This window comes from Rhinolophus hipposideros, assembly GCF_964194185.1.
Source record: "Rhinolophus hipposideros genome assembly, chromosome: 8".
In the NCBI taxonomy this organism is placed as follows: Eukaryota; Metazoa; Chordata; class Mammalia; order Chiroptera; family Rhinolophidae; genus Rhinolophus; species Rhinolophus hipposideros.
The window spans coordinates 67,931,969-67,953,781 of NC_138054.1; the positions used below are offsets into that span (position 1 = coordinate 67,931,969).

General features: G+C 41.3%; 1 protein-coding gene across 1 annotated transcript in view; it reads left to right on the forward strand.

Moving 5' to 3' along the window:
- The window catches only part of TRIT1 (tRNA isopentenyltransferase 1), a 39,474-nt gene extending 19,474 nt beyond the window's left edge, over positions 1–20,000 (forward strand). The window contains exons 2-11 of the mRNA XM_081057323.1: positions 2,711–2,851; positions 6,920–7,018; positions 7,739–7,884; positions 9,945–10,087; positions 11,758–11,869; positions 12,255–12,367; positions 12,603–12,680; positions 15,461–15,570; positions 15,864–15,981; positions 18,204–20,000. Coding sequence (XP_080913449.1) covers positions 2,711–2,851; positions 6,920–7,018; positions 7,739–7,884; positions 9,945–10,087; positions 11,758–11,869; positions 12,255–12,367; positions 12,603–12,680; positions 15,461–15,570; positions 15,864–15,981; positions 18,204–18,373 — 1,230 coding nt within the window. The 3' untranslated portion in view covers positions 18,374–20,000. The remainder of the gene's footprint in view (positions 1–2,710; positions 2,852–6,919; positions 7,019–7,738; positions 7,885–9,944; positions 10,088–11,757; positions 11,870–12,254; positions 12,368–12,602; positions 12,681–15,460; positions 15,571–15,863; positions 15,982–18,203) is intronic.
- Positions 20,001–21,813: the final 1,813 nt, after the last annotated feature.

The window sequence follows — 21,813 nt, forward strand, 5'->3', positions numbered from 1 at the left end:
GACATAATGACACTTGGGCAGCATTTACAGTGTGCCAGGCAAAAACTAAGTGCTTTCCATGTATTAACTCATTCAATCCACACAGCAACCCTGTGAGATAGATATTATCATCTTCATTTTGCTGATGAGGGATTGAGGCATAGAGAGGTTGGTAATTGACTACTCCAAGTACAAATAACTAGTGAGTGGCAGGGCTAGGAATTGATCTGAGGCAGCCTGGCGCCAGGGTCCTTCCTCCTAACCATTATACTGCACTGTACTTACTTGACACCCATATAAGTAAAGGGAAATGTAAGATAAAAAATGCTTTTAGCATCTTTGTGGGCTCCATGGAACTTATTATTTGTTCATTCAATGCTCCCTGTAGAATCAGTGATTACAGAGAGAACATTTAATCTCAAAGCATTTATCCCTACTTTCAAAGTAGTATTTTCAGATTGATCTTCATCTGAGACCTTGCATTTAGAAAAAGTACACTTGAACTTTTTAGTGGAATTGGCAGATCAAGAGCTTACAGACAGGATATTGCCTTTGAGTACTTAGACTGTATATGCTGACCCCCTGAAGCAGTGATTTGGGTAGAGCACAATGTTTCCACCAGAGGACAGCAGTATTAGGGGTTCTGATTTCAAAGTGTGTGTGTGTGTGTGTGTGTGTGTGTGTGTTTATTTATTTATTTATTTATTTATTTATTTATTTATTTATTTATTTATTTATTACAGTATAGTTGACCGTGTGTTTTGTATATATTCTTGTAGATAGGCCATTTCTCCACAGATGGAGCCAATCTAATACAAATTCTAAACCATTCAGAGCCATTTAAATCTAAGAAATATGTTAAGCATTTGAAGTAGAACTATGAGCAATGCAAAACATTACCTTTCTGAAGACTTCTGATAAGTAGAATAAAACCTAACCATTTTTATATGCTTAAAGTTCAGGCCAAAGAACCTCTGGTTAATCTTGTGGAATTAGTTCTCATTTAGGAACTAATTTTAATCTTTGAGTCTGAGCTAATAGCCACTACAAGTATCCTCGCTTTTTGAAAATATGTTAAAGCCTCTGTGCTTTTATGAAAGACACACGAGGTGTAATCAAAATATATGATGAATGCTGCTGCCGAGTGCCATCCAATGGAAAGACGGGGATCTCCAATACGGGAAGCGGCGTGTGGAACCTTAGTAACTGTGTGACAAGTTTCAATTTGGTCGGTGCAGTCAGTCAGGTGTGAGCTACGGTTGAGCGAAGGTGTGTTTTAAAGTGTGCCGTCAATCATCCTCCATCATGACAATGCTCCGTGTCACACATTGCTCTGGTATATGTCAATTTCTGTCCAATGAAAATATTACGGTGTGTCCTCATCCACCTTACTCACCGGATCTGGCACCGCGCAACTTCTGGCTCTTCCCCAAAGTCAAAATGATTCAGGACATCGAGGCAGCCACGACAGTGCAATTAAAGACACTCATGAGAGAGGACTTCTAGAACTGCTTCAGAAAGTGGAAAGAACGATGGGATAAGTGTGTTCGAAGAGTGGGGGAGTATTTTAAGGGGGATTAAAACAATGTGTCTTTTACTGTAATACATTTTTTTAAAATTTAAACATTCACCATAGTTTTTGATCACACCTCGTACATTAGTATTTTTTTTTCTAACCAAAAAATCTGCAGAGGATTTTGAATTAATTAAGAGACTTTTAAATCAATGATAATTTAAAATGTTTCTTCACTTTACACCATTTCGTTCTTCTTTTGGATAGCAGGGGAAACCTATATTATTTTTTGCTAACCAAAAGAAATCCAGTGAGAATTTTTGCTTTTATGAAAAAAGGTGAAATGTGAAAATAGCATTCAGGGTTTGTTTTATAGCAAGTTGTTACAGAGGCAGTGCCAAGCTCCTTCCCTGGGAACTACACTCATCATCTCAGCATCAAGCCATCATAGCTTTTTTTTTTTTTTTTTTAAGATTCCATTGGGGAAGGGGAACAGGACCTTATTGGGGAACAGTGTGTACTTCCAGGACTCCTTTCCAAGCCAAGCCGCCACCCCCCCCCCCCCAATCTCAGTTGTGGAGGGCGCCATTCAGCCCCAAGTTGTCCTTTCAGTCCTACTTGTGGAGGGCACAGCTCAGCTCCAAGTCTAGCCACCGCTGCCAGTTGCAGGGCACAGCCCACCATCCCTCGTGGGAGCCGAAACCGGCAACCTTGTGGTTGAGAGGACACGCTCCAACCAACTGAGCCATCTGGGAGCTCAGCAGCAGCTCAGCTGAAGGTGCCGTGTTCAATCTTAGTTGCAGGGGGCGCTGTCCACCATCCCTTGTGGGACTCGAGGAATCGAACCGGCAACCTTGTGGTTGAGAGCCCACTGGCCCATGGGGGAATTGAACCGGCAGCCCCTGGAGTTAGGAGCACAGAGCACCAACTGCCTGAGCCACCGGGTCAACCCTGTGAAAGGTTTTATAGGAACGCTCTACTTTCGGATAATAGGGAAAACCCATATTTGATAAGAAAGCCAGTGTTCTGTATTCTTCCGCTTCCTTTATCTTGGGTTCTGTGGATATGGCTGCGCCCTAGTTAGATCACATCTACTCTGGTGCTTTGGGACAGTCAAGTATTTGGCTGGAGGGAGGAACAGATCGCCAGTTCCACCCATCAGGTGTGCATTTTCTGGAGGCAGCTGACTTTCTCATGCTGATTTTCTTTTTCCCTTAGGTTTATGAAGGCCTAGACATCATCACCAACAAGGTTTCTGCCCAAGAGCAAAGAATGTGCCAGCACCACATGATCAGCTTTGTGGATCCTCTTGTGACAAATTACACAGTGGTGGACTTCAGGAACAAGGCAACTGCTCTGATATCCTTAGGAAAGAGCCACTGTGCTTGGTAGGGGCAAGGCAGCCCACGCCAAGAAAGACGTTTCCTTTCTAGTGACAGTTTCTTCTAAGCAGGACCACCCAAGACCTAACTACCAATAGGTAGAATCCCCAGCAGCACTCTGTGGATTGAAAGATACGGTGTCCTTCCTACTCAGTCTTCTCCGCCTGCAGCATCAGCATCCCTTGGGAGTTTGTTAGCCAGGCTGAATTTGGGCCTCACTCCAGACCTACTGAATCAGAACCTGCATTTAACAGGAGTCCCGAGTGATTCATCGGCACGTTGAAAATTGAGAAACACTGTTGTAGTGGAGAGAACCTTGATTTAGGAACCAGAAAATCTGTGTTCCAGTTTTAGAACCACCTGTTCGATCATGTGAATTTTATTGGGTAAAGCATTTACCCCACTGAGCTTCAGTTTTCTACCCTTTAAATGGGGATACAAAATTAATATAATGGAGTTCCAGTTAGAATTTCAAAGGGATTGTTGGGAGCAGGGGACTGGAAGAAACTAGTTCTGGGTATCAACAAGAAATGCTTGAAAGATGAGCAGTATAAGGAGGACTGTTCTTGTATCTTAATGTCTAGACTGTCTTTAATATCTGGACTGCCAGATATTAGAACATATTGAAAATTCATAATTACAAAAGCATGGAAGTCATATAATACTAGACAAACAGATGGTACAGAATAGAAAACTCAGATACTAATTTAAATAGACATGTATTTAGCTTATCAAGGTGGCAAAACAATGGAGAGATAATGCAATACTTAATAATTATTCCTGAGACAGTAATAAAATCAGGTCTTCATTATATATGACAAATTCAGATTTCAGAGTTAAATATATATATTTTTAATGAAACTTTAAAACAAATGGGATAATATATAATTGAGTAGTTATGTGATTTTAGAGTAGGGAATGGTTTTTGTAGATTCTTTAAATTTTTTATGGAGTTTTTTAAATTCAGTTTTTTTCTTTTTTGTGTTGAAATACATAACATAAAATTTAGCATCTTAACCATTTTTTTAATTAGTTCCAGGTGTACAAAATAATGTAATAGTTAGACATTTATACTCCTCACAAAGTGATAACCTCTCACCCCCAATTTACCACCCCTCTAATATTGTATATACCGTGTTTCCCCAAAAGTAAGACTGGGTCTTATATTAATTTTTGCTCCAAAAGACGCATTAGGGCTTATGTTCAGAGGATGTCATCCTGAAAAATCATGCTAGGGCTAGTTTTCCGGTTAGGTCTTATTTTCGGGAAAACACGGTAGCTATTACAATTCTGTTGACTCTATTCCCTATGCTGTACACCACCTCCCATGACTATATATATATATATTTGATTATAGTTGACCATCTTAACCATTTTTAATTGTACAAATTTGGTGATATTAAATACATTCACATTATTGTGAAACAGTCACCACCATGTATGCCCATAACAGTCATTTTTGTTCTTAAAGGAACATAGCTAGAGTTGAATATGTAAGACTTAAGAATTTGTATTGGCAAGAATGTATATCAACCAGAACTCTTAGGTATCTACCCTAGAGAAACCTTGTCACAAGTATATCAGGAGACAAGTGGTAGATACCATTCCATAACAGAATTGCTCTAACAGCAAAAACATATAAACACTGAAATTCCTACTTACAGAAGAATGTATAAAATTTGCTTTATTCATGTAAGTTAAGTACTTTTTCAGCAGTGAAAATGAATAAATTGCAGCTTTTAATGTGGGAAAATCTCAAACAACAAAATTTTGGAAATGATAGGATACATATATATGCGTACCAATTAGAAAGGTTAAAAAATAAGCAAAACTAACCATATATTAAAATATTGTTATATATTAATTATTAATATTACATATTAATATATTCTCTAAGGGTAGATACACATCAATAATAGTGTAAAGAAAAGCAAGGGAATGATGAAAAACAAAAAAACCTCAAAATAATTCAAGATAGTGGTTCCCTCAGAGACAGGGGAAGTTGGGATGGAAATGAATGCACAGAAACTTCAAGGGAATTAATCCTTTTCTTACATTGGGTTCATGAGTATTTGTTTTATTATTCGGCCTCATAATTTACATATGTTACAGTGTTCTTGTATATATACTGAATATTTTATAACAAAAAAGGAAAACAGCCCACTATAAACAAAATTAAAAAACAAACTCCAAACCAGGGGGAAATACTTGTAACATAGGAAAGGCAGATGGTTAATATACTTAATATATGAAGAACGCTGTTGAGTCAATACAAAAAATAAAGGTCATGAGTAGTAATTCACAAAGCAAGGAATAGAAATGGTGATAAACATGAAGAAGGGTTTGCCCTTGCTGTTCATCAGGGCCATGCAAATCAAAATAATGAGATCATATTTTTTTGCCTATCAAATGGGCAGAGATTAAAATGCAGATAATAATTCTTGCCCTACCTGCTTTACGAGTCAGTTGTACCAGATTAGATAATGTATATGAAAGCCCTTTGCAAATTAAAATATATCACCAAATGTACGTTATTGCTATAAGACACTTCAGTTGTTCAGAAAGAACTGATAGAAAATGGAGAGCTAATTAAAATTTTCAAAGGGCCACAACAGGGGATGACTTAATCAGATCATTTCCAGGCCTGGAGATTTAATAAATTTAGGTAAGAACCTACACAATCAGAATGTCAAAACTGGAAGTACCTTAAGAAGTATCCAATCAACCTTGATTTGACAGGTAAAGGTACTAGACACTGATGCCCAGAGAAGAGAAGGGTTTTGCCCAGGATCACAGTTGTTTCATGGCTTGGGCAAACAAGTTAAACTTTTTCCCAACAAATCTTTTCTATCCCATTTAGCTCCCCCTTTTCCACTCTCTCCCCTTCTGATAGCTCACCGTTCTTAACCTTTTATTTTCCTTGTTCCCTTGTCTTTTGGTAATCATATATTTGAAGTTTTATTACAATTATTGTGCAATGGTATGCTCCCTGTACTTCATTTAAAGGGGGATATAGAATTTGTTTCTCTTTTTTAAAAAACAAAAGCATAGCATTTCTTCTATATGATCCTTAATTGCTAACTAACATCTTTCCATCCCAACCTCTTGAAGGGTTAGTGGGCTTCTGATAGAAAAGAGGTCATCTATGTCTGTGCCCACAGCCTGGCTGGCAAGGGGAAGAAGTATGTAAATGAGTCTTTGTTTGGGTTGAAAGTCTCTTTTTATCAATTATACTCAGAAGCAGAGCCCTTCTTAAAGCAGATAATTATCTGTTCAACAGAGATTCTAAAGAGAAGAACTCAAAGTAGCAGAGATATAAAAACAATAGTGACTAAAGTAAATTGAGTGCTTAATTACTCAGTTGAAAAAAATATTTCAGGCATTGTGGTTGGGATTTATTTGCATTGTCACATTTAATGCTCATAAGAATTCATGAGGATTTTACTGGTGAGAAAACTGAAGCTCAGACAGGTTCACTAACAAGGCCTAGAATTGGAGCTGATAATTGAAATCTATTTGTCTTTAGAACCAGTGCTTCTCAGTTTATCTGGTGGAGTCTCAAGTGGCTGTAATGGGCACTGCTACCACATAATGGTGAAGGCTGAGTCCAAAAACCACGGCTTAGAGAAATCAGCTTGTATTTTGCCTTAGAAGGCAAAGTCACACAATGTACATCAACTTGGTGGCTTTCTGAGCAGCTGACCCTTGGTTCTGTGAGAGTGTTTGGGCTTATGCTTATTTAGCTGATTTGGAATTCTAAGCAAGCTTTGAATTTTAGCAGCAATACCTAGAAAGTTCTGGAGCTGGAAGGAATTAAAATTATGCACCTATCTCTGGTTTATGCAAATCTCTCCAGAACTGAAGGAAATGGTTCTGAGAACTAATGGGAAAAATGGAAGACTAGTTTCAGTTCACCTTGGTTTCTACCCTTTCTCCTCTGCTCTGCAGACAAATGAATGTGGTTTCTTGTTAATACCTTCCTTTCCAAGTCAGTCAGTATTCTCTTCTTGATATTAAATATTGTGATGTCTTTCTTAATATTCACATTGAAGATATATTTGCCCGAGATAAAATTCCTATTGTCGTGGGAGGAACCAATTACTACATTGAATCTCTGCTCTGGAAAGTTCTTGTTAGTGCGAAGGTATGTTTAGTTCACTTGTAACTCACTGAGGAAATGGGTTCTTCTTTCTTGCCAGCTAATTTTAGTGGGAGGAAGGTTGACTCTTCCCTATTTCTTATACTCAGCAACTGTAATTTTCCTACTTAATATTCTGAAGCAAATGCCACCTCCCTGTGTGAAGTGTGCTGCTTCAGGCAGTGCTAAGGGCAGGGGCTGTCTGTGGGAAAAGTGCTCCTCTGTGGGTTAATTAGCATGTGCATGTAAATTAACAGTACATCATTCTGATTCAGCATTTCCTGACTGTGACAATCTGTGTGTCAGGGAGATGTCCTACATTAACCTTTCTTACAGAGATGCAGTTGCATAGCGTGGGACCTTGCCAACTAGAATGTGCTGGCCATTCTGATCCACTTTGGTCACACTTGTTGGGAAGACTGTAGACTCTTCATGTGTTAGTAATGTAGACGTGTTAGCCCTGGGACTTGTTTGTACTTCTGACAGGGAAGCTGGCTACCTGAGGATTTCCCCAGGGAGTCAGTCCTCCTTCCTCTTTGCTATGGCCTCATAGCACTCCCATGGTATATTGTAATTTTCTGTTTATGATTTGTCTCTCACTGTATGGCAAGACCTGGTTCATCTCTGTTCTGTATTCTAACAGTGAGCCAAGTGCCTAGCGCATACACTGTCTCAGTGTTTGTTGAATTGTTGAATTAAATTTGCTTCTAAACCTTCATTTAATAGCCCCAGGAGATGGGCACTGAGAAAGTGATTGACCGGAAAGCAGAGCTTGAAAAGGAGGATGGTCATGCACTCCACAAACGCCTAAGTGAGGTGGACCCAGAAATGGCTGCCAAGCTGCACCCCCATGACAAGCGCAAAGTGGCCAGGTAAGGAAGTGTGGGCCCGCTGACCGCGGGTTCCTTTAGAGTTAGGGCAGTCAGTTCTTCATTGTGCTGGGTGATGAGAGAGAGGTTTGGTCATAGTGGTTGTGTGTTCTACTGATGTGTTCTAGTTCAGCAGGTTAGGAGGCCCTGAGTTACTGCCTCAGCCAAACTCCCTCAGTAAGTAGTTACACCCTACGTTGTAACTACATTTAAAATGCGTAATACAATATAGTTTTTCCCTAGGGCCTATGTAATGTTGCTTCATTTTCTATTTGATCTTTGCTTGTATAACAGTTTTCATATAAATTTTTTCTGGCATGCAGTCGGTTTACATTGTGATTCGAGTTTCATAATTGATTGTGCAATGCTGAGTTCTACCCCAGCAGCTTTTCCCGGTGGGAGGTAGATTTTCTAAATGGTGTCATAGATCAGCTCACCTTTACACATGGAGATTTTCTTGAAGAGAGAGAATGAACTCATAAGGTCATGTTTTCTTAGGTTTTGAAATTGCAGCCTCATGTGTTACGTGTATTTTTCTTCAGTGTTGGGAGTGGTACCATATCTGGCAGAGGATCTAATGAAGTTATCTACTATATGGATGGTTGTACAGATGAAATATTACAGCAAAATCTGGTATTGTAGGGATTATGAAGTGTTCCACTCCAATGAATGTTCTAGATTATGTTTCTTAACTCCTTTTTCATTATTGCCCCCCCACCCTGCCCAGAAGCCTTTTTAGAAATTTTTTTTTCAAATTGTGCCTCCCCCGTCCTTCCGTGCTTCATGAAATTTGAATACTGAAGAATAAGATTATTTTGGAGGGGTTTGGTTGCCGTTTGGAGGTCCACATGCCCTGTAATATCTGGGGTTTTTTGCCAGATATTAATATATAAATATCCCCTTGAGGGCAATATTACCCTGGTGATAGTGCATCTTCTAGATAAATGAAGTTTATATTTTTCAGTATCCAAACATTTTATTTAAACATTTTAATAGAAATATTTCAAAGATTTTTTTGGGAAAACTCAAGAACATTATGATGAGCATTCCTTTTTATATTGTTTTATGATATGATTCTAGAGCTTGGTCTTTATTATCCTCTCTTTTTATTAATCAGTTCTTTCTTACCACCTCTCATTTTGCTACTTCTAAACTAGTAATGAATTGAGAATTGTGTCTTCGTAAGAGTCAATAGGTTCTAAGCTAGAGCTCTAGAGTGTCTCTTTTAGAGAGGTTTAGAGGACTTTTTTCATCTTTTAGTTTGAACCTATATTCTAACATCCAGGTAAGTGCGATATCTATTACTATACATTTTTGCCTTACTGGTCCCCTTTGAATGACCAGTGATACGGAATGAAAAGGGGTCTCTACAATTGTGTTAGGGTTTCAGGAAGTAGAATTGGGTCAGGAAGGGAAAGATCACTTTCAAGCTGATAAGTTGCAATCACCCAGAGTGCTAGAGTATAGATTTGGGAGTTAAATTACCTAGTGCTGCATAGCATAATAGATACTGACAGAATGGATGGTAGCTCAAGGGTAAGTATGTGAGTTCTTTCTGCAGTGATCTTTGTGCTAGTAGAGTACCGAATTAGTCAGAAGCATTCTTCATTAATTTTAGACATATTTAAAAAGAAAGTTGATGAGCTCGATATACAACATACTTTTGTACTGTGGGAAAGGCATTCTGGCGAGACTGGACTTGTTGGCTTGTAACAAAGTGTCCCAAACAAGCTCTTTTACTGCTTACCTGAAAGTGAGTCCCATTCTGTTTGTGTATAAGAAACCTGTTGTTTCTGAATCTGCTTAACTGATTTCAGAATAATTTATTTGTGTTTAGAAGAATAGTATTGTTTCTTGCTTTATCTAGATTTTTCTTTAGGACCCTTTTCTGAGTAGCTATAGAATTGTAGTAACCCTGGACTTTCATGTCTTCAGGGGCTATGCAGTGAGAATGAGAACGAGATGTTCTATAATAAATAGACTCTCTCTTTGTTTCACTTGAGAATTAATAGTTCCTAATAGGTTTTATGGGTGTGCTCCCTCCTACCCCCCAAATGACTTAGGAGCTTGCAAGTGTTTGAAGAAACGGGAATCACTCATAGTGAATTTCTTCAGCGTCAACATGCAGAGGAAGGTGGTGGTCCTCTTGGAGGCCCTCTGAAGTTCCCTAACCCTTGCCTCCTCTGGCTTCATGCTGACCAGACAGGTAAATGCCCTTTGATGTCCTATAGTCCCTCCGACATAGAGCTTATACATTACTATGTATAAAATTCTTAGACCCATGAGTGGCTCATAGTAAGCACTAAATAAGTATTAGCTATTAATTTTACTTTTGTTACCACTATTCATTGACTTAGTAAGGCAAATGCCATTCTCCTGAGTGTACATCTGGAAAGGGAGTAAGGGTAGCCCTGGCACTAGGATGAGATACCAAGGGTGGGATAAGTTTGATGGGTGGGGTGGAAAAGGGACTGCCATCCAGGGAAGATCCAAAGGAGAAAGAGAGGGAAGGCTCCTGTGGAAGAGGTCTGACTCCCTGGGTTGGCTGGAAGCTGAATCACTGATTATTCTAGAAGCAGTAGGCCTGAGAAGTAGGTATGACAGTTAGCTAGCTAGCCTGATGGTGGTATTTCCCTGTGATGGTAGTACTTTCTTTATCCCGGAAACATATAGGAAGCATTCAATGAAGTATCAAGTATTCCGTGTAATACTTGGATTTCAGAGATGAATGTGAGACAGTGCCTGCTCTTAAGCTCCCAGTCTAGTAGGGCAACAAATATTGAGATAGATACTACATTGTGATAAATGCTGAGCTAGAAAGTGGGGCCACAGAGAAGAGATGATGAGCATTCTCTGGGGTGGGGGGGAGTCAGGGACCAATTTGTTGTAAAGGTAACCTGTGAGCTAAGTCTGGAAAGATGAGATTATTATGAGAACAGGCAGTGTAATGTAGTTATTAAAAGCACATTCTCTGAGCCAGTCTGTCTGGATTCAAATTCCTGATCCACCATCTTCTGGCTATGTGAGTTTTAAGGCAAGTTAATTTATCTTTCTGTGCCCCAATTTTCTCTTCTGTAAGATGGAGATAATGATAGTACATACCTCATAGTTTTGTTGAGGATTAGATGAGTTAATAATACATACAAAGTGCTCAGAACGTGCCTGACACATCGTGAACCCTCAATAAATGCAATTTTTAGGAAGAGAGAAAAAAAAGGTTAGTATCATTGCAAGCCAAGAAGTAGCAGTGGCCGACAGGTAGAAGAGCATAACTGAAATGATGAAAATTTGTTGTTAATCTCAGTTATAAGTGTATAGAAAAGTGATGTTTTAATAATGAAATATTTGTAAATAAAGCATGTCCTACAATGCAGCATAAAAGAATGGTATTTGGTCTATAATAAAGCTGTGTTTGACCACCACATCTGAATGGCTCAGTGTTCACGATAGACTTAGGATGGCTTTGGACTCAAGTTCCTCTTCCTACCCAGATTGTTCTTAAATGTGAAATAACACAGAGTAACAAATACAATGGAAAAAAATAAGAAACGTAAACCAGTGGGCTCTCAGCTGCCTCTAAAATAAACAGTGGATATATTAATACATTCCATATGAGAATAAAATATTTGTCCCTCCTAATAGCTGTAATTGTATGCTTTGTCTTTAATAAAAAGATGTGTGTTTCATTCTGGTTGTTTTTATTGGAGTTGCAGAGTCTTAAGTGTGACTAAATATAATGTGAATTATATAATCCTTGGACTCTGAACTTTCTCCCATGTGGACAAATTCTCTTTGTGGCAGCCTACCTGTTCATCATGTAAGTGTATAGTACACACCTACAGCAGGCTTGCTGGTGATGGGCTAATTTGATTCAAGTTCTAGATGAGCGCTTGGATAAGAGGGTGGATGACATGCTTGCTGCTGGGCTCTTGGATGAACTAAGAGATTTTCACAGACGCTATAATCAGAAGAAAGTTACAGAAAACAGGTGAGGATTTGACTATTACTGCTTTGACCTACTCCGTGCCTTGCTTATGGTCAAAAGACCATACACATAAAACTGGCTCTGGATGTACTTGTTTGTTAGCCTTTGTCTTTGTCTTTGGCGTTGGCAAGGCTTGTTGGAAGGAGGTGTGGTGTACTTGTTACAGTTGCAATTTTCTAATCTGTCAAACATTCCCAGGAGTTAATTTTCAAGGGAAGTACCTGGGAGTTTATGGGGGGTGGTAGAGGAAGGATTTTAGAGAAGCAATTAACTGCTAAGGATCTCACTTTCCTCATGGAAGGGATGAAGCGGCTCAGCGAGATCATCTCCAAGGGCCTTGCTAGCTCTCAGATGCAATGGATCATCGCTGATGATCTCCTGTTCCCAGCCAGGACTATCAACATGGTATCTTCCAGTCAATTGGCTTCAAGGAATTTCACGAGTACCTGATCACGGAGGGAAAATGCACGCCAGAGACAAGTAACCAGCTCCTAAAGAAAGGTGTGAATTCCTCCATCTAACCTAGCCGTGGACATCCTTGGGTGACAAAGTACCTTGCTGATATGGTCTGAGAAAGAGCTAAGGCTACATGAGTCCCAAATGGCCTTCAGCTCAGAATTCAGATTTTTGTCTACCAAGTGTGCTGCTGTGGCTAATTTTCTCTTCTTCTAGGCTGGGTGGGTCTTTTGGCAGGATGAGAAATACTCCGAGGGTCTTATGTTACATTATCTTTCAGGTATTGAGGCTCTGAAACAAGTGACTAAGAGATATGCCCGGAAGCAAAACCGATGGGTTAAAAACCGGTTTTTGAGCAGTAAGTCTCATGTTTTTCCTTATCCCCTGGGTCTGTTTTCAATAGAATATAGATGTTCTTAGCTCATCCAGAAAATGAACTTTAGTTTCTGAACCTGTTTTTTTGGGTTTTTTTCCCCCTTTCTTCCGCCTCCTCCCCCCACTCTGGGAGTGGCCATTGTTTCTCAGTCCAGTTGTGTAGGACACAGCTCCCTGGCTCATGCTGGTGTTATGAGCCCTGCGATAGGCGGGTACCAGTCGCCCGTCAGCTGCTGACAGCAGCTCACGGCAGCTCTCACTGGCTGCTGGCCATTCATGCTGGCCATCGGCCACTCATGGCAGCACACGGTAGCCCATGACAGCACACGGCAGCACATGGCAGCTCTTGCTGGCTGCCAGCCACTCACGCTGGCCATCGGCTGCTCATGGCAGCAGACGGAAGCCCATGGCAGCAGACGGTAGCCCAGGGCAGCACATGCCAACCTCCAGCTACTCACAGCAGCCCAGTTCCAGAGAGAGGTGTTGTTCACAATCTCAGCTGTAGAGGGCGCAGCGCACTGGTCCATGTGGGAATCGAACTGGCGACCTCGTTGTTAGGAGCACAGTGCTCCAACCATCTGCGCCACCGGGCTAGCCCTCTGAACCTGTTCTAAGATTGGGGACCTGATCTGGAGGGAGGGCCTGTTGCATAAATGATTGTCCAGGGATATTTTCTTGTGATATCTCAGAAAACAAAGTAAATCTTTCCAGTGAGGAGTCAGCTTATGCCTTGAACAAATGCATGCTGGCTGCAAACAGGTAAAAGCAAAATAGCAACACCTTAGCAGAGTTGGTGCTGAGGGTTAATTTTAGCTTCCAGTTTTGTACCTGAAGAGCAATCCAGTTTTGGTAGGGAGGCTCTCCTGATTAAGGTGGCTCTTAGGCCAGATGTGCAGTAAAGAAAGACAAAACCACCCATTCCCCCAGCAGCACCTTTGGGTTCAGATACGTGGTGCTTCAGACTGCGTCAACTTAATTTTAGTTGAACAGCACTTTAAGGAAAGGGGAAGGAAAAGCTCATTCATTTGACCCTGCACTGTGTCCTTGGCACTAAATTTGGTGTTGTACATAAATTATTGAGCCTTCAAGGTAGGTGTTATTCTTCTTTTTGCAGATAAGGAAATGGAGGCTTAGAGAGGTTAAATAACTTGCCCTAAATCCCCTAGTTAATGAGCAGTAGAGTGCTGAATGCAGGCCTGACTCTGAAGTCCACACTCTGCTTTCTACCACTTTTCTTGTTTCCTTTAGCTATAACTGTAGCTAGACAGCGTTAATATTGGCCTTGGGTAAGAAATTGTGTATTTATGAGCTAAAAGGAGATTAAGCATAAGTAGAACCCCAATTTTATCTTGGGGACACTTAAAATATGGTTCTGAATCATCCTGTTGAACTTTTATTTCTGCTTTCAGTTAGGGATACAGTCAGCGAGGCCTCCACCCATGCCCCTTAGCGCCTCTGAGCACAAACACCTTGAGTCACATTGTTGACTGAAGTTCTCTCTCCCAGAGCTCTCTCTGGGAAGTTCTCTCTCCCAGAGCTCTGCAGTGTTGTTCTGGCACCGACAGGCTCTTTATACCTTATTTTACTTACTCTGCTTTCTCTGCATATCCTGATAGATAGAAGTCTGAGTTAGCTGAAATTGAAGTTCACGCAGCTTCTCTTTTCCCCAGGGCTAACAATTTGTAACAAAAGATGTTTTTTGTAATGATTTGGAACTTCCTCCTGTGGTAAAGCCACAATAACTCCCCCATCTCTGAGGAGGAGGGGTTGGTGGCACAGAGCATCATATGCTCATTCCTCATTCATGTGTGTGCCGGCACAGTCCTGGTGCTAGAGTGAAAGGCACAGCTGCCCTGGAAATCAAGAGCCGTGTGTGATTGGCCAGAGCTGGTCTGCTGGGATATGGTTCTGGCAAGAAGCCAGAGGGACTTCCCCACCCCAGCTTGGCCTTGGATTCAAGCCAGGAATAGCAGCTGGGAGCCGAGAACTTGTTGAAAGGTGCTTAGACAGGGCACAGAAGCCCAACAAAGGACTTAGAGGGGAAAGGAAAATATAGAGTGGCCTGCAAACAGGTGCAGAGCTTAGGCAAGGCCAGGTGTGCTGTGGATGCTGCCTGCACCCTCCCAGTCTCACCTTTCCGTGTGGTGGCAGGTGTAGCCCAGTCCAGTTTAAGAAGAATCTTATTCGTGGTTGGCACAATCGAAAGGCCGGCACCTGCCAGCCGTTGGCATCCTGAGGACTTTGATGTTTTTGTCTATGGGGCAGTGCTCTTTGCCTTTATACGACTGACTTACCCTAGCTGTGAAAGGCAGTTTAGTGTGTCCACAGACTGAGGAAGCTACAGCAGAGACTGAACATGGTTGGCTCAGGTGGATGAGGTGCCTATAGCTATACTCTCCAGTCCCATCTCCATTCAGAAGTACTTTGTTTCCTCCTATGGTGTGCTTTCTATATTGTAGCTCACACAGTGGTCACTATAGCTGCTACTCTTTATTTTTTTCCTGACTGATTTGGAAGGTCCCACTCCCGAGACTCTGGGTTACACAGCTAGACTTGTTGGCTGCAGACCAGTCAACTTTCTTGGTCTTTCTTGGATTTTATGTAGCTGTTTGGTTCATGTTTCTGGTTAGAATGAGTGGCATGGTCAGAATGTTTATTATTCCTTTAGCCCCTATCTGTTTCCCTTGATTTTTGGAGTCCTGGGAGCAGAATAGATTAGGTCTTGGGGGCTGACCGCTCGTAACTTTTCTTTGTCATCATTAGGACCTGGTCCTGGTGCTCTCCCAGTATATGGATTAGAAGTATCTGATGTCTCAAAGTGGGAGAAGTCTGTTCTTGAACCTGCTCTTGAAATCGTGCAAAGCTTCATCCAGGTGATTATTAGTCATGGTGCTATCTATTGTCTGGTTTTCAGACAGCTTTCCTTAGTTATGTGGGAAATCAAGCCTTTTCCATGGAATAGAGCAGAAGGGCTGGCTGCTTTTAGATCCCTAGAGGCTGCATCTTCTACATTCGGAAAGGTTGTTGCTAAAATCTGCTCACAGCCCACCTGTTCCCTGGGATGAGAAAAAGGAATCTTGAAAAAATCCCACTCTCCTTAATATCAATGATATCCAAATCTCTTTGAATTGAATGCTTCTCTCCCATCTATCCCTTGTTCTTTCAGGGCCATGAGCCTGCTGCTACTCCAGTAAAAATACCGTGCAATGAAACTGAGAACAAGAGAAGTTATCACATGTGTGACCTCTGTGATCGAATCATCATTGGGGACCGCGAATGGGCAGGTAGAGTCTGGGGAAGGACACAGAGATATCTGTAAGGGTGGGTCACATTGATTTCATGAAATTTAAGGTCTTTGCTAGGTTGAAGCTGGCGTCTGTTTATTTATAAAGGGAGGACCAGATTCCTCTGAGAATCTACACTCAAATTTCATGGATGCCTTCCCAAATTGAGTTATTTATCTCTGTATTCTGAATTTCAAAGGAAAATCATATGCCCTCTAGCTTTAGCTGGAGTAGATATTTTATACTGAGAGGTCTATAGGTAACTTTCCAGAGCTCCTTTGACTTTCATGATCCTGCCTTATAGGAATTCCTTGGCCTTTCATGTTCAGACCTCAGTGAGGGGAAGTAGGATTGTAAGAGAAGCCAGGCAACTCACCCAAGAAACCAAAAAAGCAGAGATAGCTGGGAGGGAGAAAGAAGTGCAGTTACTCTTCTTGAGTACATTCTTCAGAAGTGGTGTCTCTTCAGAAAAAGTCAGTAACTTTTAAGGTAATACGTTGAAATGCTGGTAGTTGCTAAAACTGATGAGAAGTGTTAAGGGAACCTGTGTGGAAGCAAAGGTGGTTAAGGGTAATACCTTCTTTGTAAGATGCTTCTGACCACCTTAGCGTCGGCCCTGTCGGAAGGCTCTGTCTCTGTTTTAGAGCCTGGATTTGCCTCTGCCACAGAGTCACACTGCACTGTCCGATTTCTATAGTCATCTAATCAACTCCCAAAGGGCCTTAGCCTCCAAGCCTTGAATTTATATTGTATTTAGAAACTCACTCCTTTTAGGCACAGTAGGGCCTGTAGTTACCCAGCAGCTAGAATCCTCCTGTTCAGAGTACTGCTTTGCATGGGTTCTCACAGAAGTAGATTTTTCTCCCCATACCAACCAATAGAATGATGAGTTCTATTAACTGGAAATTCTGGCAAAATGAACTCCATTGTCAGAGACTGGAGATGGCTGTGATTGCCCAAGCAGCAGAAGAAGCCTCGATTGTGGTTGGTTTATAATGATGAAAGGGGAAGAGAAAGAGAGTGTCTGATTGTTTTTTCTAAAGGAAACTTAGTGGTTCAATTTGTCGAATGTCCTTCAGGGAAAGCCTTAGAGAAGCAACATTTGTGAGCCTGTCTGAGCTCAGCTTGTGGAAACCTTCTATAGTGCCATCTGTCAAGTTCTTGCTCCTGTCTCCTGCTGCCATAGCTCAGGCTCTAGCTGGAGAACAAAGCTGACCTTTTTGCCAAAGTAAACTGTTTTTGACTTCTAACCTCTTCCTTACTTATTTTTGCTTCTAAGTCCTTAAAAATGATGTTTTAAATATGTATGAAAGAATTGAATCGAATTGTCTATTTCTTTAGGTGTTCCAAATAAGATTTCCTTGAAAAAGAACAGGCTGTTTGAGTTAGTCAGAGGGTGGGAACTGTCTTTGGGATGAGAGGTCAGAAATCAGTCTCAGGCAACAGTAGCTTTATTGCTTCTATGGACCCTAAGAAGGGATCGTCAGAGAAGAATGTTTCTTGTTGTCTGTCCAGAGCATTGTGTGCGTGGAGAATGTGAGCCTTGTGGGTTAGTCATTCAAATGGCTTACCTGACTCAGGCAGAGGGGTGTCGGACGAGGAGGGGACCACCCGTGAGAGCAGGGAAGAAGTAGGGGGGGGCATCTCTGGGTGGCCGGACAGCGTCTCTGTCCTGCAATACAGACAGGACTTGGATTTGTAACGTTTTTAGTCATGTAAGTTGAAATGTGTCTGTAATAGGAAGCCCCATGCTGAAAATTGGAATTAAGAATCCTGATTCTGGAAAATTAGGTCTTTTTTTGGAGCTATAGGTAAGCTGAGGAGCTTATCTGCTGTGTGATCTTGGACAAAATGTAAGACCTCTGTGAACTCAGTTTCCTCCTCTGTAAAATGAGCGGCATAGTACTGTCGGCGGGCTTACCTCTGTGAACTCAGTTTCCTCCTCTGTAAAATGAGCGGCATAGTACTGTCGGCGGGCTTCTGGGGAGGATTAGTGAGGGAAAGCACCTCGCAGGGTGCACTTGATACATGGTAGCTCACTGTAGTTGGCTAGCTCGCTGGCCCTGTAACTTATTCTTCCCTTAAAAATGCTAAGCAGCTATACCGATGCATGTGTTGATCCTGTTATTGTGAAAAAAAAAGGATTTCATGGTTAACTTTATATGCTCCTAGGATGAGTTCTAGAAAATCCTAATGAGTTATTTTGTTTTGTTTTGTTTCAGCACATAGAAAATCCAAATCCCATTTGCACCAACTGAAGAAAAGAAGAAGATTGGACTCAGATGCCATCACCACCATAGAAAGTCGGAGTGTTTCCCCAGACCGTGACAAAGAGCTTAAAGAGAAGGGATCCCCGGGGCAGGATGATGCAGAGCTGAAATCCAGTGTCTAAGAGACCTGGCCAGTGGCCTTTGCAAAGGTGGCGGGGGTCCAGTTCAGGAGGGAGGTCATGTCTGTGTCCCATGGGCCGAGGAGCGCTGTGTAGAAAGTCCCCACCCTTTTCTTTCATTCAGTGGTGTGGTTTTAAAGTCTCATGTTCTCTGTCATGTGAATCGCAGGTCTTGTCATTTCTTGTGTGGCTGATGTGTCTGGCAGTGATGAGTTCAGGAAGGGATTTTTTTCTCCTTTTATTTAACCTTAAAGGTTCTATTTCTAAGAAAGGCACAGAGTGCACTTTTTTACACTTAAGGATCGTTTTGGGGATGAATACCAGGACTCACTATATCCCTTAAGAAAGAAATGGTACGTCCCAGAGTCTGGCGAAAAATGTCTAGTTTCCAGATACTTTTATAGATGACTGAAATATTGTGAGCCACAGATCAGTTCTGGATTTGCACGGACGGCAGGAAAGGACTGGCCCCAGTGATACGATTCAGTGAACCAAACCAGTTCATGGAATTCCGTAGGGAACAAGAGAATGAGACCAAGGTGGTCATGATGTGGGGCTTGAAAAACTAGAACTTTTGGCGATTCGTTGATTTCTCCTGTGTGATAATTACTGTCACTGCTGTCTTTCTATTGAGTTAGGAATCTATACTTTCAATGAAAGTTAAATAAAGAGTTTGCAAGAGCCTCTTTAAGGCAGGAGCCTTAAAAAGATATATGTCCACATCTAGTTTGTACACAATATGCTCAATTATCAACATGATGGCTTTTTCTTAAATTTAACATTCTTCATATGATCATGCTGACCATTTATTTAGCAAATGTTTATTGAGCACTTAATTATATTCCTGGAAGACATCTGGAGAGCATCTTATTGGAGATTTATGTTATCTCCAATAAAATTTGAAACTCTTTCTGGAATGATACAAAAAGACATTCATTAAGAAATCTCACTCGTACCTCCATGCCCTTCTCCCCCTATAATCACTCACTAGTTTCTTACATGTCTCAAGAGTTTTTAAACAAAACCTAACAAGTACAAATATATATATTCTTATTTTTTTCCCCTATACCCAAAAGATAGCATATAGCATATACTGTCTTCATCTGTCACCTTAACTGTTGGCAGTACCTGGGCATGTATGGATTTCTTCTGCTACCTTTGTCGGGTCTCCTGTTTTTGGCTCTGACCACTCTGAGGAATTCTCAGAGGCCAGTCCATGCATTCATTCATCCAGCACATATTTTACAACTTATGTGCCATGTGTGCTGTGTTAGACTCTGGGAATAAAAAAATCCACATTGATCAAATAATTACAGAATTTAGCTGTGATAAGAGCTGCAAAGAAAGGATACTTGCTGTAAGAGCAGGTCGTGTGAGGACCTGCCCCACCTTGGTGTGGAGGAGTGCGTGCGCATGTTGTGCTGAGGCGCCTGGCGTGGCACGGCACAATGCTGTCAGGAGTATGGCCAGGACTGCGGGTGTGGTACCGCGTGCCCTGGAAAGCGGGGTCTCTCACTTGACTTCAGTGGCTTCTCTTCTCCCTCTCCCCAAGTCTGCAGGATGTCTTGGGCCACTTCAGCCTTACCCCCTTTAACTGATTTGAATCTCAAGAATAAATTTTTCTCTGGTCAAAGAAGAAATTGGCATTGTATTTACTCCATGTTGTTCTTACATTAAACATGATATAATTTTCCCAATCAGTTTATTAACTACTTCAGGAGCTAACCGGAAGCCACATCTTTCCACTGGAAGTGGAGATAAATACTTAGTGTGAGTCAAGCAGAACCAAGCACTTTATATACATTCCCTTCTCACGCAGCCCTGGGAGGGAGATGCTGTTTCTATTTCTGTTAACCCAATGGGGAAACTGAGGCTCAGCAAAGGAGTACAGCTAGCGAGTGGCAGAGCTGGAACTGAGAACTGAGGTGAAGCGGCAGGCTTCAGAGCTCAAGCCGTTAAGCACTGTGTTAAGCAGGCTGTTTTTAGGGAGGAACCTTAGTCTTTCTGAAATGCTTTTCACTCAGGTTGCTAAATGTGTTTGAAAGCTGTAGAAAAGTTTCAATGGACAAGCAGGAAAAACTAGTTTTAATAATCCTACCTCAAAAAGCCTTTAATCCTTCCATCTGAAATACCTGGAGCGGCAACTTCCCACTGAACTCATCGCTATCTCTATGGCAATTGGAAATCAGGAATTTCTTGAAAGAAAGTGCCTCATATTAACAAAGCGCCTACAAAGTTTAAGGTACTGTGCTTGTGCCCACTGCTCCTGTTCTTAGAAACTGTAAATTCAGCAAGGTGGAATTTCTTCACCAGCAGCAGAGCCTGGGGGGAAGGCAGAATGCTGGAAATCTGCTTGTCACCCTGGTCTAAGGCAGGGCCCTGAGGTAGCTAATCCTTTCTCTGCCTGTTGCCCTCTGAGTGACTTTGCTGTTAAGCGTAGGGACAGACAGTAGTTCTTCCTAGTGTTTGTCATAAATGTAGAGGTGAAAGGATCCTTAGCACCTTCTTGTACAGAAAGGGAAACTGAGGCCCGCAATGTACTGCAATCACAGAGCAAGTTGTGGCAAAGCCAGGACAAGCCTCTCAACTAGTAAATCTCATTTGAGAGCGGAGAAAGGACCACAGAGAACAGCTCTGGGCTATTTGTTTAGCCTGGAGTGAGGATGAGGAATGCCATCTTGCACCATCTGGCATTAGCTAATCCCTAGACAAGCAGAGCCCTAGTCCAGGTACCCAGAGTCTCCAGTTCTAGCAGTGCTGTCTAAATGGCTGTGGTAATTAATTCCAACACTCAGCAAGCTATTAGGTCCATCTACGTCTGCCAGTAAAAATCCTTTCCCCCCAGTTTTATTGAAATCTAATTGACATAGAAAGTAAAAAATCTTGACTAGAGACAATTCTTATAGTTTAGACAATGCAGTTTTAAGTGGTTAGGAAATACTTTGACTGAAAAGAAAGTTGGATTCTTAGTCTCTAAAATATTTTGCTTGATTTTTAGGGCTAAGCAAGAGAACAATCTATAGGCACATGGTTTGAACCTTTGTAACTCTCAGTAATTATTTATATTCTTAGCTTCAGTTCCCCATTCTACAAAGAGGCTTTTCTGCTTAAAACACACAGCACATTAAAAACACTCACTAGAAAGCAAACTCTTATGACTGTAGGAACCTGTGTATATATCCTCAGCATTTAGAAAGTGAAATATTTGTTGAATTAGTTGTGTGAAAGCCAAGTGGGTGTATATAAATGATCTGCTTCAGTTGTTAAACAGCCTTTAACTAGGGTGAAGAAATCTTGGGATAGTAGCCACAGGAAGGGATTTCATTATTTGATTATCACATACTTGGGAGGTCAGGGCTGTTTTCCAGAACGATGGCTAACTGGTCATTTGTAAAGCTATTCTGAATATGTACAAAGGAACCTGCATGGTTGTACTAGTTAGG